Source organism: Neovison vison, chromosome 13 (assembly GCF_020171115.1).
Source record: "Neovison vison isolate M4711 chromosome 13, ASM_NN_V1, whole genome shotgun sequence".
Classification (NCBI taxonomy): Eukaryota; Metazoa; Chordata; class Mammalia; order Carnivora; family Mustelidae; genus Neogale; species Neogale vison.
This window is the reverse complement of record NC_058103.1, coordinates 133922096-133936963: the sequence shown is the minus strand read 5'-3', so window position 1 is coordinate 133936963 and position 14868 is coordinate 133922096. Positions and strand designations below refer to the sequence as shown.

The window sequence follows — 14868 nt, the reverse complement described above, 5'->3', positions numbered from 1 at the left end:
TATTGGGAGTAAAGTAAGGTCTGAGGAAAATTCTCCACAAGATAGCACATCCATGGGCATGGGAGTCAGAATATCGAGCTTAAGCTGATGGGACCACCTAATTTCAAGTTCCCATGGAGAGTGAGGACCCAGGCCATCAGGCGCTCTGGCACCTGGAGTTGTCTTGGCTTCTTCTGAACAGTTTCTCATCCTTCCTCCCTTGTTCAAGACCATCGGTTTCCTGGGCAGGGTAGGCGTCCATCTGGCCACAAGCGACCCTTGCTCACGGCTCCGGTGGCCTGTCTCCCTCAGCGACCGCTGGCCCTGTCGGTGGTGAGCCAGATGAAGGACCCAACCTTTGCCACGTTCATGTACCAGCTACCCTGTGGGAAGCAGACGTCCTTCTTCTCCTCCCAAGGCCAGGAGTACATGGTGGTGTTCTGGGACGGGAAAGAGGAGTCCAGGTAATGTCCCGAGGCTGGCCGCGCCCTGCTAGTATCGGGGGTGGGGGACTGTGGAATTGGGGAGCAGTCGGGGATGACCATGCTGAGAGGAGTCTAGTGGACAGCTGGTTGAAAGCCTGGTGGAGTTCGCTCCAGAGAGAAAACCGAGTCCCCGCAAATAGAAAGGCATGGAGGCGTTCGCGGTTGAGAGGGACAAAGAGAAGGGGTGCGTGGGGTCAACAGAGGCCTTCGCTCTTGTACTTGTTTTTTTCCTTCTTCATCCCCATCCCCTATTTCACCCACCTCCCATCCCCCTCCCCTCTGGCAACCCCCAGTTTGTTCTCTGTGTTTAGGAGTCTGTTTCTGTTTTATTTTTTCTTTTGTTTTTTAGATTCCACATGTAATTGAAATCATATGGTGTTTGTCTTTCTCTGACTTATTTCACTTAGCATAATGCCTCCAGGTCCAGCCGTGTTGTTGCAAAGGCCAAGATGTCATTCTTTTTTATGGCTGAGTAATATTCCGTGTGTGTGTGTGTGTGTGTGTGTGTGTGTGTGTACACCACATCTTTATCCATGCATCTGTGGATGGACACTTAGGTTGCTTCCATATTTGGCTACTGTAAAAAATGTTGCAGTGAACAGGGATGCACATATCTTTTTTGTTGTTGTTGTTTTTAATTTATTTGAGAGAGAGCACAAGCACGAACAGGGCCATGGGGGTCGCAGAGGAAAAGGGAGAGGGAGAAGCAGACTCCCTACTAAGTAGAGAACCCAATGCAGGGCTCGATCCCAGAACCCTGGGATCATGACCTGAGCCAAAGGCAGCCGCTTAACTGAACCACCCAGATACCCTGCAAAGCACATATCTTTTCAAATTAGTGTTTTCATTTTCTTCAGGTAAATACCCAGAAGTGGAGTTATTGGATCCTATGCTATTTGTATTTTTAATATTTTGAGGAACCTCCATACTTTTTTTCCAGTTCATATTCCCACCAACAGTGCACGAGGGTTCCCTTTCCTCTGCAGTCTCTCCAACACTTGTTGGTTCTCGCCCTTTTTTTTTTTTTTTTTTTTTGGTTCTTGTCTTTCTGACTCTGGCCCTTCTGATAGGTGTGAAGTGATACCTCATCGTGGGTTTGATTCACATTCCCCTGATGATCAGTGATGTTGAGCATCTTTTTGTATGTCTGTTGGCCCTCTGGATGTCTTCTTTAAAAAAAAAATGTCTATTGAGGTCTTTTGCTTATATTTTACTTTTTAAAAAAGATTTTATTTATTTATTTGACAGAGATCACAAGTAGATAGAGAGGGAGGCAGAGGGGGAGTGGGAAGCAGGCTCCCTGATAAGCAGAGAGCCCCATGCAGGGCTCGATCCCAGGACCCTGGGATCATGACCTGAGCTGAAGGCAAAGGCTTTAACCCACTGAGCCACCCAGGTGCCCCGTCTGCTCATTTCTTAATCCAATTATTTGTTTTCTTGGTGCTAAATTGTATAAGCTCTTTATATATTTTGGGTGTTAACCCCTTATCAGATTTATCATTTGCAAATATCTCCCATTCAGTAGCTTGCCCTTCCGTTTTGCTGATGGTTTCCTTCACTGTGCCAAAGCTTTTTAGTTCGCTGTGGTCCCAGTTTATTTTTGCTTTTGTTGCCCTTGATTCAGGAGACAGATCCAAAAAATATTGCTTAGCTTGATGTCCTAGGGTTTACTGCCTCTGTTTTCTTTTAGAAGTTTTATGGTTTCTGGGGCACTTAGGTGGCTCAGTGGGTTAAGCCTCTCTGCCTTCGGCTCAGGTCATGGTCCCAGGGTCCTGGGATTGAGCCCTCCATCAGGCTCTCTGCTCAGCAGGACCCTGCTTCCTCCTCTCTCTCTCTCTCTGCCTGCCTCTCTGCCTACCTGTGATCTCTGTCTGTCAAATAAATAAATAAAATCTTTAAAAAAAAAAAAAAGAAGAAGTTTTATGGTTTCAGATCCACCTTTTAGGTCTTTGAGTTTATTTTGTGACTTGGGTAAGAAAGTGGCCTGGTCTCGTTCTTTTGCATGTGGCTGTCAAGTTCTGATTGAACAACACTGATTGAAGAAACTGTCTTCCCACTCATTGTGTATTCTTGCCTCCTTTGTCGTGGAGGAACTGACCACATAAGTATGGGTTTATTTCTGGGCTCTCTATTCTTTTCTGTTGATCTATGTGTGTTTTGGGGCCCGTACCATTCTGTTTTGATTACTATGGCTTTGTCGTTATGGTTCAAAACCAGGGATTGTGATACTTCCAGCTTTAGTCTTCTGTCTCAAGATTTCTTTGGCTTTTCCAGTCTTTTGTGGCCTCCATACAAATTTTAAGATTATTTGTTCTCATTCTATGAAAAATGCTGATGCTCTTTTGATAGGGAGAGCATTGAATCTGTAGATGACTTTGGGTAGTAAGGACGTTTGAATAATAGTGACTCAACCAGTCCATAAACATGTGTCCCTTTATTTATGTCCTCTTCAGTTTGTTTTATCAATGTCTTTTGCCTCCTGGATTAACTGTATTCCTAGGTATTTAATTCTTTTTGGTGCAACTGTAAATGGAATCATTTTCTTAACTTTTCTTTCTGCTAGTGTGCAGAAACATGACAGATTCCTGTATATTAATTTTGCACCCCACGTCTTTACCCAGGTCACCTATTAGTTGTAATAGTTCTCCCATCCTGGGAGGATTTTGTTTTAAGATGGGTGCTATTTGCAGCTTGATGGCAGAAGGAGCAAATGATGCCAGGGGTCAGGGAGAGAGGACAGTGACTGGGGTGGGGTTGTTGAGTAGCAAGAGGGGCAGGAGACCCAGAGCTAAGCAGGACTGGTGCCCTTACATAAGTAATTTGTGAGCCTTCCCTTCTAGTTGCATCTTTTACTCAGTGAAGTGACAAGAAGGATGAAGCATCGGGATAGGTTTTGAATATTCGAGAAGACCACAGCGTATGACATGAACATGGGCACATGAGACCAGGGTGGTGACAGGGCAGCCCTGAGGCCCTCTGGGGGTTGGAGGTCATGTGTTGGAAATAAGGCTCATCCATAGGGTTATGTGCCCCCAGCATGCTTTGCTGCCCCCAGATTGCAAGCTGGGCAATAGTTGGTTTTAAGCAGAGTTGGGTTTTTGGCAGGAGGGAGAGAAAGACATGGGCAGTGCGGGTATTTTCAAAAGGGTCATGATAGAGATGGATCATAAAATAATGGGGCCATAAAATGGGTAAGGAATAATGGAAAGTACCAGAGAGTCCTAGATCTTAGCAGAGAGTAAACAAAACCAAAAACCCTGTGATGTTATGGTAGTGGGTGGAATGTTCTGGAAAACTCAAGGGTAGAGGTCAGAAAATAAATCCTTGACACTGAGTGGGTGGGAGGGGTGCAAATATTAGCAAAGACGGGATCTGACATGCAACTTTGGGAGAGGGTGGCTGGGGTAAGCTAAGAATAAGATCACTGGGAAAAGAACAGGAGGTCACAGGACCAAGATGCCAAGTATTGGAAAGATCAGCTTTGTAGTCTCCAAACACCACCATCTGGTGTGAGATCCTCCAGTCCTGGTCAGGTTATGAGGTGTTTCCCACCCCCTCATAGGACATCTTCAGAGTCACAAGAGCATTTCATGGCCTGAATAGTCTTCTAAGCCTCATGGCAAACATAGGTGGGTGTCACAGTCGAATAATGCCTAGATAAAGTGGAGCTTGAGACACGAGGAGATAAATGCAAGAACTTGGCCATTTTCCCAAGATCCGTCCAGGTGATGTTTGCACCACGATGAACGCCGCGGGGACTGAGCACTCTGACATAAGACATGGTCTAAGAAACCATGCCCTAAAGAAATATGTATATTGGTGCATGTGCATATTTATTTATTTTTACTAATATTTATATATGCAAATATATATTTTTTCAGTAATTACATCACCGGGCATCACACATTGTGATATTTGGCATGCAAAGTATGAAAGATAGATTAAATTTAAAAAAAAACAGTTCTTCTGAATTTAAATTTTTGGATTCATGATAGATTTTATCTTTATGAAAAATAAACTCATGTTTCCTGGCCCTGCCCATTGATAAGGCCTACCAGTAATGACCATTTAGCAATCATGACTCCTGGGACCCAGATGGTGGGTCTAAGCACCCTAGTACTTAGTACTCTAAGTACATAAGGAGCCAGGGTTTGTTGGAGAGGTGGCTGACTCCAGGTCTGGGACCGGAAGACGGCCGGAACGTCTGACACACCAGAATCAAGGATGCCATCAGATATTCATGAGGGGAGATTAAAGGGATTTAGGAGTCAACCCAGAGAGGTTCCTGCTGGCCAAGGATAGGGCAATTGGCCATTAGTAAGAAGAATTGCAGTTGGTTGAGACACGTCAAATTTTTTAATGCATGTGTTTCTAATGCTACTTAATAAAAACAAAAAATAAATAAATAAAAACAGACAAACTGGGGTGCCTGGGTAGCTCTAGTCAGTTAAGTGTCCAGTTCTTGATTTCAGCTCAGGTCATGACTTCATGGTCTTTAGATCAAGCCCCACATGGGGCTTCATGTTCAGCAGGGAGTCTGCCTAAAACTCTCTGTCTCTCCCTCTCCCCGTGCCCTCCCACTACCCATGCTCTCTAAATAAATTAAGTCTTAAACAAAAGCCCCTCATTGATGACCATTGGAGGCTCTGACCCATTATTTTGAAAACTAGTATATTCAGAAAGAATCAAGGTTTTATTCTGTCTTTCCTATGTGAACTCTACCCCAGGGTAGCAAAAGAGAGAAAAGGAGGAAGTTTCTCTTTTTAGAATAAAAGAAGCTAATACATAAATAAAGAATGCCAGAAATAGAATGTCAGCCTTTTGCAATCTCTATTGAAATAATGGATATAAGGCAGTGATCATTCATGATCACAAAAGGAGTGAGAACAGGACATTCCCAACAGAAATCCACACCCCCACTGAGGAAATGTTCTTGCCTAAAAAAAAACAGACAGAATCTGATCAAGACTCCAGACTTGGGGGAGGGGGGAGACAGATGACACCCAAGGGATATGGGGACTGCACAGGACACCCCTGGCATCCTCTGCACATAACCTGCCAGAGAAAAAAGAGAAAGGGGAGGGGAAGCCAGTCTATAGACTGAGAGACATAAATGTGCAAAAGATGTGTGTGACCTTGGTCAATAACTTCAGTCTCCACTTCAGACAGTGAGGACACTGGATGCCCATGAGGAATCGTGGGGAGTCAGAAATGCGAGGGGCAGGTCAGTTCCAGTGAGCAAACAGCAGCCCTCATAAATGACAGCTTATTAGTTCTCAGAGTACTCGTATTGGGGGACGTGTTTTGAGGACCCCCTGGCTTACTCTGACATGCACCCATCTGTCTTTAGCCTTGACTTTGTCTGCTCTGATATGGAGCAGCTCTCCTGTTCCTGGGTTGTAGCAGGTATGGCCAGCGGGAAGGGTGAGTGGCTTTGATGGAAATGCGGCCACTTGTGCCCCTTCTTCACACCGGGGGGCAACTTCTCAGACCCTCCAACATCACAGACTGAAGAGAGCCTTTCTTCCCATTGGGAATGCCCTCCCACGGCCCGAACATTCAAGCAAGGGAAGCAGAATCCACCTGCACCCAGTGCCATGAATGGTCCTTGATTCTCTCAGAACATGGCCAAATTCAACCCTGGGTTGGAGGAGCTGGAGGAGGCAGCTGACGTCCTCCCCCAAGGCTGTTCAGGCCAAGCCAAGAGAAGGGAGGCCACTGTGTGCTGACCCCACAATTGTCCCCGATTCTAGGAACTACACGGTGGTGAACACGGAGAAGGGCCTTATGGAAGTACAGCGTATGAGCTGTGCGGGAATGAAGCTGAGCTGCCAGCTCAAGGTCCAGAACTCTCTGTGGACGGCCACCGAGGTAAATGCCCCCACGCAGGGCTCTCATCCAGCTGGGCAACACAGGGCGCAGTCCATGCCGCGTTTTTGGGCGGGGGGCGGAGGGCGGAGGGGGGAGAGGAGGTGCGCGATTTAGCAAAGAGGAACACAGGATGCCCAGGTACGTGGGTTTACCAGATAACCCCAGCCCGCACGTGTGAGACCCCCAGAGCAGTGCCAGCAGCCCTGAGAAGAAGCAGCAGAGCAGTGTGTCCCCAAAGGCATCGACCGGCCTTGTCCTTGCGCGTGACCTGGACTCAGTCGAGAGAAGTCTCAGATGCGGGATCCCCGCGAAAGGAGAACTCCATTAGGCTGGTGAAGTCACTGGGTTTCTCAGAGCACTGCAGGGTCTCCCCAGCCAATCCTCCACTCAGCCCTGAAGGCATTTTGCCTTCACATCAAGGAAGTCAGCCGAAGGCCCTGGGAGCTGTCTTCTGAGAAATCCAGAGGGACAGGCCCCAGAAAATGCTTGGCCCTCCAGAGCTGTGTGGGGCGTGGCGAGTGGGCGTGGCGAGTGGGCGTGGCGAGGGCGTGGCGAGGGCGTGAGGGCATTGGCACCTCCCACCCCGCCTCTCAGAAGACAGACACTCTGCCAGAAGGCTCATCCCAGTGTAAGTCCCAGTAAGTGAAAACTTGGGAACAGACCAAGCTCTGACAGCAGGTTAGGCTGTGCCCCCCCACCCCGGGGGGGGATGGGGCGATGGGCAGCGCGGAGGCGCTCTAATTCCCTTGCGGGCTCACACACACTTCCCTCCACCTGCCGTGAGATGTCACGGGAAAGGTGAGGGAACAGCGCAGTCAGGCAGTCCCACTTGGGCCAGGAATGCAGAGACACAGACACAGACACTCAGGGGAAACGAAGTCTGGGCCCCAAGTCCCTGTGGTGGTTTTCTCCAGGTAACAGGGTAGGGGCAATTCTATGTTTCTTCTTTAAACTCGTGTCATTTTCAAGATCCCTACAAAGCACAGGAAGATGCAGCCAGCCAACCAGAAAGGCCCGGTCAAGGTTGCTTCCTAAGGCACAAAGGGATTCCCAAGGCAGAAGGGACCCTGAGAGAAAATGGCAGGCATGTTCCTGCTGGGGTCTTACGTTGGCTTGTCTGTCTCTATAGGACCAGAAGATCTACATCTATAGCCTCAAGGGCATGTGCCCCTTAAACACACCCCAACGGGCTTTGGACACCCCGGCGGTCGTCACCTGTTTGTTGGCAGTGCCTGTTATTAAAAAGGTGAGGTCGGGCAGAGGAGGTAGATGCCCTTCTGTTGGGGTCCCCCCTCGGCTTGGGGGTGGGGGTATGAGCAGCGGGAAAAAAGCCAGTTGCTCTTGGATCACCGAGCCCGGGGTCAGGTCCCAGTCAGCCTCAGAGAGACAGACCATCATGAGTGCCTTTTCAGGAGCCCGTGGAACTCACAGAGCAGAACTCGGGGCTGAGGGGAAAGCTTGCATTTCACCTACAAATGCCACAGTCCCAGATTCAGGTGAAGCGCTTTTGGGGTACAGATGGTATAAATAGCCATTGCACGTGTGCCCCTCCCCTTTGAGTAGCAGTGGACATGTGCAGGCAGCCCTGCCCACACCCCTGGGGAACAGCCAGCTCCACGTGCCTCTGGAGTGCCCACAGTCAGCCCTAGACCTTGGGTCCCTCTTTGTCCTTGATCTTCTAGCCCCTACCTCTCTGAAATGGAGCCCCAGGTGGTCAATCCCCACAGCCTGGGTCTCCGGCCCCTCTGCAGGGTGGACGAGCCTCCCTGCCCATCCAGCACTGCGCTCTGGGGTGACCCTTCTTGCTAGGAATGTACCTCTGCCACACCACCTTTTATTCAGTTCTCAAGGTCAGGGACCACCGAGCCTGCTCTGAGAAGCTGCCCCAGCCCTTCAGTGGTGCCGTCTGGCTTCTCGGGCCTCCGAACCCAGGCACTGCTCTTCTGCCTTTGCCCCCTGCCCTGCCGCCCCATCCCCTGCTGGTCCTCCCTGCTCCTCGTCAATGCTCAGGGTGTCATTATCAGTGGTGTTTGGTTAAAACATGTTGGCTGTCATCATCCAATTTCAGTTTTCCCATCTGGAAAACAAGGATAAGAAGAGGTTGAAAAGGGTTCTTTGAGCATAACATCCTCCAAGCTCTGGACCTGTGCACTTGGATAAATGTGAGAGCATTATTATGACTTCTTAACAGTCGTGAAATAGATATGCTCTTTGCCCAACTACAGTCTATTTCTTAAAAAAAAAAAAAAAATTTTAAAGTCTGAAATGAACCCTAGAATCATTTACAGCCATGCCCCATGGGCAAGGCTGGGCAGCTCGGGACCCCGTCTGCCCAGAGCCCAGGAGGACATGACACAAAGCGTTATTTAAGGCCACTGCTGGCCAGAGCCCCCGAACCAGGGCACCACCACCCACACGACCAAGGGGAATAAAGCGGGCTCTGTGCGGAGCCTCCCTGTCAGCATGCCTGCGCCTCGGAGGCTGTGCTGCCCCGCGGCCACGACGGCAGGCCCCTGCATTCTTGCACGCGCACATTCACACCCAGCAGGACCGTGGGGCTCACCGCCCGGACTGGGGCCCAGAGCTGGGATTCAGATAGAGACGCTGCTCCTATTTGCTTTGGCTGCCTTCTTCCCGAAATTTCTGAGGATGGATTTTGATAAATGTTCTTAGGGCTCATTGACCTTGCTGTTGTGCTCTCGTTACCTTGGACAGTCTGGCCTCCCCAGTTCCCAGGTAGCTCCAGGTCCCAGAAAGGGGACTTTCTATTGCCCACCCGTGCTGGCACGAAGCCTGGGCCCCTGCTCTGTGGTGGCTTCGGCTTTGTTCTCCTGAATTCCTCCCTTCCACCTAGCCCTTGCCAGGCATCCAGGCTCTGCAGCTGCCCTCTGTTCTTGGCTCCACAGAGATGCTTCAGGGAGGCCAGCATCCAGCACTGTCCCTGCACCTTTGGCTATAGAAGATGGCACGCTTCACTGTGAGGGCGGAGGGCAACCCCAGGACCCTAGCACGGCCATCTAGGCATTTCAGAATAGGTGTGGGAAGTGGGGGGGGGGGGCGTGTGTAGACACAGGGTCCGAGAAGTGCCTCCATGAGAGGGTTGAGCTGGAAGCGATTTCTTCAAGGGTAGGCTCAGCTGTACACATCATCTGCTGGGGCAGAATGCCAGGTGGATTCACAGAGATGGTCGAGACTCAGCCCCTCCATGTGGCAGGCCCACACCGAGGACGCAGTGGCGGGCATGCCGAGCCTGCTGCCATGGAACCCCCGTCTGATGGGGCGGCCAGCAGGAGGTCGCAAGCACGCCCACCTGCTGACCATGACTGCTGTCACATCGTTAACAAGCGGAGCTCATGGGAAGGAGGGAACCACGTCCTGCCTCTGAAGGAGGCCCGTGTGACCTGAGGCAGAAGGCAGCCCCCTCCCGCTCACACTGCCGGAAGCCAGCCTGCAGGCAGGCCCCTTGATTCAGGACACACCTGCCCTTCCCCCATGTGCCAGGGGCCACACTCTTCCCCTGCACACTCCTCTCCTGCTCCTGGCAGGGAGGGCGGGTGTGGCTCTTCTGGGCCGGAGTTGCACCTGCTCTGGGAGCATGCCCAGAAGCTCCTGCTGGCGGCCCCCTGCCTTTCTGGGAACATCATTCCTCTGAGGGTGCTGGGGTCAGTGCAAAGAGGAGTTTTGTGCCCACTCTGCTTCTCTCCCGGCCTGCGGGAGGCTCACGGGCAGTCCTGTCTTCTCCCCGCAGAACTCCTACCTGGTGCTCGCAGGTCTGGATGACGGGCTTGTGGCGGTGTTTCCTGTGGTGCGGGGCGCCCCGGACAGCAGCTGCTCCTACCTGTGCTCACACACGGCCAACAGGTCCAAGTTCAGCATCCCAGATGAAGACACGCGGCAGAACCCCTACCCCGTGAAGGCCATGGAGGTGGTCAACAGCGGTTCCGAGGTCTGGTACAGCAACGGGCCGGGCCTGCTGGTCATCGACTGTGCGGCCCTGGAGATCAGCAGGAGGCTAGAGCCCTACTCGGCCCCTTCGGTGGTCACCTCGGTCGTGTGCAGCTCCGAGTGCCGCGGGGAGGAGGTCGTCTGGTGCCTGGACGACAGGGCCAACTCACTGGTGATGTACCACGCGGCCACCTACCAGCTGTGTGCCCGGTACTTCTGTGGGGACCCCAGCCCGCTCAGAGACATATTTCCAGTGTGCCCCCTGGGTCCGGAGTCCCCGGGCAGCCACGCAGCCGGCTCCAAAGAGCCCGAGGGGGACTCCATCGCGGACGTGAGCATCATGTACAGCGAGGAACTAGGCACACAGATCCTGATGCACCAGGACTCACTGACTGACTACTGCTCCATGTCCTCCTACTCCTCATCCTCTCCCCACCGGGCCCCCGCATCCTCCTCCAGCCTGCCCTGCTCCCCGGCCAGCTCTTCCAGTGTGCCTTTCTCCACCGACTGCGAGGACTCTGACCGGCTGCACGAGCCCGCCGCGGGCTCCGACAGGTCTGAGCACGACCTGACGCCCGTGGACGGGGACGCCTTCAGCCAGCACCTGCAGGCCGTGAGGATCCTAGCTGTGAAAGACGTCATCTGGGTCCCCAGGTACGTTTCCCCGCGAGCGGGGCAACGCTCCCATACTGCCCACGGGAGCTTGCCGAGGCCACCATGCTCCCTGTGTTCTGGAGCCTGTAGGGGTCTCTTTAGGAAACCTGAGAAGGGCCCCCACGAGTGCTCATCTGCCCCCCGGGGACCGCCAGGCAGAGCCCAGGTCTGCAGCGATTCGGTTTCCCGCTGGGAAAGGCCTCCTGGGCCCGGCTGCGGCGCCCTCGCGGTAACCCAATCTGTTCTCACAGAGACGGCGCATTTGTTGCCTGGCCTCTGTGCACGCTGGCTCCGTTTCCCCCCGAGAGCACGGCCCTGGACAAAACGCTTCCCCTTCTCGGGTTTGGTTTCGCAGGCGCGGTGGCGATGTCATTGTCATCGGCCTGGAGAAGGATGCTGGGGGCCAGCGGGGCCGCGTCCTCGCCGTCTTAAAAGCCCGGGAGCTGACTCCGCATGGGTAAGCCTGAAGGTGCCTCATTTAGGGCCCCCAGCTGTGGTGCGGGGAATCAGGACCCCTCTGCCAGCACCCCCTACACACGCAGGGGCTTCTCACCCTTCTGTCCTTCACCAATAAATGCCACGGTGGCCAGAAGGCAGAGAAGGAACAAGTTGAGGTCCTCCAGGCAGCTCCTCGGAGCTCAGCAAATACTAACTGAACCGGGCATCACAGGTCATGGGTCCACAGATCGTGGCTTGCTGTTTCTGGGGTTCCCAGTGCACCTGTAGATTGAGGGTACTGCCTGGGGTCTATATGTCCAGGGCTGGAGTTCAGCTGCCATTGAAATGGGGAGCTGACTGATTTACTGTCATTCCCACCAAGTAGGAGGGCCCTTTCTGAGGTCTCTGCCTGCCCAGACAGCCCCTAGGGGAGGCACAGACCTGGCACACACCACCCCTCCCTGTGCCCAAGCCCAGGCTCTGCCGTGGCTCCATACCCATCTGTCGGGAGGCCCTACCAGGAGGCAGACCAGACTCCACTGTGAAGGTTGTTCTGGGGCAAGACAGCCTATCCGGATGCAGTGTGCGTCGCTGTGGGCATGGGAGGCTGACACTGGCCAGTATCCCCAGAGTCCCCCAGCCGGCGGTATGCACGCCTCACTTTGTCTATTGAGCCCCATCCCGAGAACCTCCTTGATGGAGAAATGTCATGTGGCCTGTTTGCCCCAGAGCAGGATAATGGTGAAAGAGGAAACATCTGTGACAGGTCCCTTTCCTTGCCTGAAAGCACGGGGCATCCTCAAGGACCCACCAGATCCACTGACGCCTGGTCCGCCAGTGATTCCAGAAGCAAGATCTGGGATGTGTTTTGTGTGTGTGTGTGTGTGTGTTTGCTGAGCCCCAGCTGAGTTTGTGGGTAAAGTAGTGACCACATCACAGGTCAGGGGGGTCGGGGGGGCTTCTGGGGAAGCAGGCATGTCTGTAGAGCCCAGGCCTGGCGACCTCACCTTGCCCATCATTAGCATCCCGAAGTTTTTCACAGGTGGTGTTTTCCTGTGCAGCCCCAAAGGCGGGTTTACTCTCTGTAGGGAGAAAGCAGCCCAGGCAACTAGCTGACATTGAGGGCCATAGCCAGATCCCACCAGCCTTTTGCCATGCATCTGAGACATTGATTCTCTCGGCAGATAACTAGTGAATTCCTGCGGCGTGCAGGGCCCTGAGGTGGCCAGAGGCCCTGCATGTCATACCGGTTTGCACGCTGGCCACAGGGCAAGGCGGTGAGCGCTGGGACATGGGCTGCCCGGTCTGGCTGAGGCCCAGCAGGAAACCTGTGGTGTGTGCACAGATCGGCAAAACAATCCACAGCCTCCAAAAACAAATGCATATAGTTAGGGCATGTTGGCACGGGTTTCCGTCTGTTATACCACCCTGGATTTCCTAAGCACCGAGAACTTAGCCTAGGAGGAAGAGCTGGGCCTGAGCTGACAGCAAGGAGAACCGAGTCAGTGCTTCAAATCCGTTAGTGTCCGCTGACAAGCACCAGTCGGAGGTGATGGTGCTTTCTGGAAACTTGGGGGTCTGGGTCCAGTGACAGAGGCTACCTGCTGTCTGTGGAGTGAGTCCCTTGCAGACGGTCCCCATGCACATGAAGGAATGCCCTAGGCTCTTCTTTAGTTAGGAAGCCTCCGCGCATGGGCCAGACCCCCCGGGGGAAGCAGGTGCAGCAGAGCACAGCCTGCCACCGGGCTAGGATGTCCAGATGCCCCCCCTCAGCCAGGCTCCCAAGAAGTTGCACACTGAGGGTCCTGGCCCCAACCAAGTGGGGACCCCTGTAGATTTTCTCAGACCCCTCCTTTCTCTGTAGGGTGCTTGTGGACGCAGCCGTGGTGGCAAAGGACACAGTCGTGTGTGGCTTCGAGAACGAAAACACAGAGTGGTGCCTTGCTGTCTGGAGGGGCTGGGGCACCAGGGAGTTTGACATTTTCTACCAGTCCTATGAGGAGCTGGGCAGGCTGGAGGCTTGCACGCGGAAGAGGAGGTGATTCCTATGGAATGACAGTCGTGGAGACCTGGCTGCCCTGGGCCACCCCCGCCTGCCACCTGCTGCCCCCTGAGGACCCAGAAGACCCTGAAACATTTGCTGCTAGAAGTGCCGAGAAGTCACCACCTTGGCCGTGGTCTAGGGGGCTCCCCGGTTCTCCAGGGCAGAGCTAGCTGCCTACCTCCATTCTCCCATTATGGGTTTTGCAACCCAAGAGAAGACGGTGGGGCCTGGTTGGGAGTAACTGCCCCTGTCTCCTCCCCGGAAGTCCAGGAGCGGGGGAGGGGGGCCATGCTCTGGCCTGGGTCACACAAAGCGGGGCTGGGTCTTCCCGGTCCCTCCCCAGGTCTCAGATGGAATTACACTAGACGCTCTCAGCTGGGGAGCAGTTTGGGGCAGGGGCGGGAGGGTGCCGTGACCTCTGCCCCTTCCCCCAGTGGTCTCCAGGCTCTCAGCCCATTTCACAAGTCCCTGGGGCCCTGGGGCCCCGCTTGGGCAAGCAGAGATCAGATGTCTCCCGCTCAGGAAAGTCTCTGTGTGAGAAGCCCTCAGAAGGACGTCAGGGAGGAGCACTCCCAATCTGGGGGATGAATGAGTTCATTTAAGTGACACAGCCAGAAAGCCAAGAGCTCGTGCAGGGACCGGAGCACCCACTCGGCCTCTGCATTCTTCTTCTGCTGACAAAAGGGCGGGGAAACTCAATCAGCGGGACTTAAGAAAGGGCCGTGTGTTTATAGCTTCGTAAAGTAAACTCGGACGCAGCTGGAGCACAAGCCCTGTTTGTTTGCACGTAATAATCTTGTTTATCACTTTAACAAATTAAGTAATAGCTCGGTGGTTAGGCCCTGGTTGTAAAATCACCTCGTACAGGGCTTTCACCAAATCAGGCGTTGGCTCAGCATTGACGGGGCTCACGGACAGCGAAGTCCAAGGAGCGAAATGGTTAATGGGGGATTTATGGGTCTGAGAGCCACCGTTTGTATAAATTAATGCACACACAGGTGCCCACGGATCACGTGGCTCCTGAAAGTAATCATCTGAGACCACTGGACCCGGAACGGTGGTGTGAACGTGAGCTCATCCCCTGGTTCAAGTTGTTGACCTTTTTCTAAAATTAAGTTATGCAGATCAGACTTAAGATTGGCTGGGATATGTGGGCAAAGGTGATTCCTTTTATTTGAAAATAAACCGGTTCTCTTGAGAAGGATGTCAGCCTCTGTCTATAGAGCGTGTTGGAAGGACCCAGGCTCGCTTGCTGCCAGGGTGGAATGGGCAGAACACCCCCACCGGCACACAGCTGTCCCCATCCAAGCAGCCCCCCACACCCCCAGTGCACAGCTGTCCCCATGCAAGCAGCCCCATCACAGCTTCTGTGAGCAGAGACAGCCGCTGCATCGGCCTCAGCCCACCCACTTCCTTTCGCTGCTGGCCTGGGCATAGAGTCCAATGGGGACT

At 53.3% G+C, this 14868-nt stretch overlaps 1 protein-coding gene across 1 annotated transcript in view; it reads left to right on the top strand.

The window, feature by feature from the left end:
- LRRK1 (leucine rich repeat kinase 1) overlaps positions 1–14614 on the top strand; it is a 117974-nt gene extending 103360 nt beyond the window's left edge. Inside the window, exons 28-33 of the mRNA XM_044229746.1 lie at positions 292–443; positions 6218–6335; positions 7465–7581; positions 10084–10934; positions 11290–11391; positions 13237–14614. Of these exons, the coding sequence (XP_044085681.1) occupies positions 292–443; positions 6218–6335; positions 7465–7581; positions 10084–10934; positions 11290–11391; positions 13237–13414 (1518 nt within the window). The 3' untranslated portion in view covers positions 13415–14614. The remainder of the gene's footprint in view (positions 1–291; positions 444–6217; positions 6336–7464; positions 7582–10083; positions 10935–11289; positions 11392–13236) is intronic.
- Positions 14615–14868: the final 254 nt, after the last annotated feature.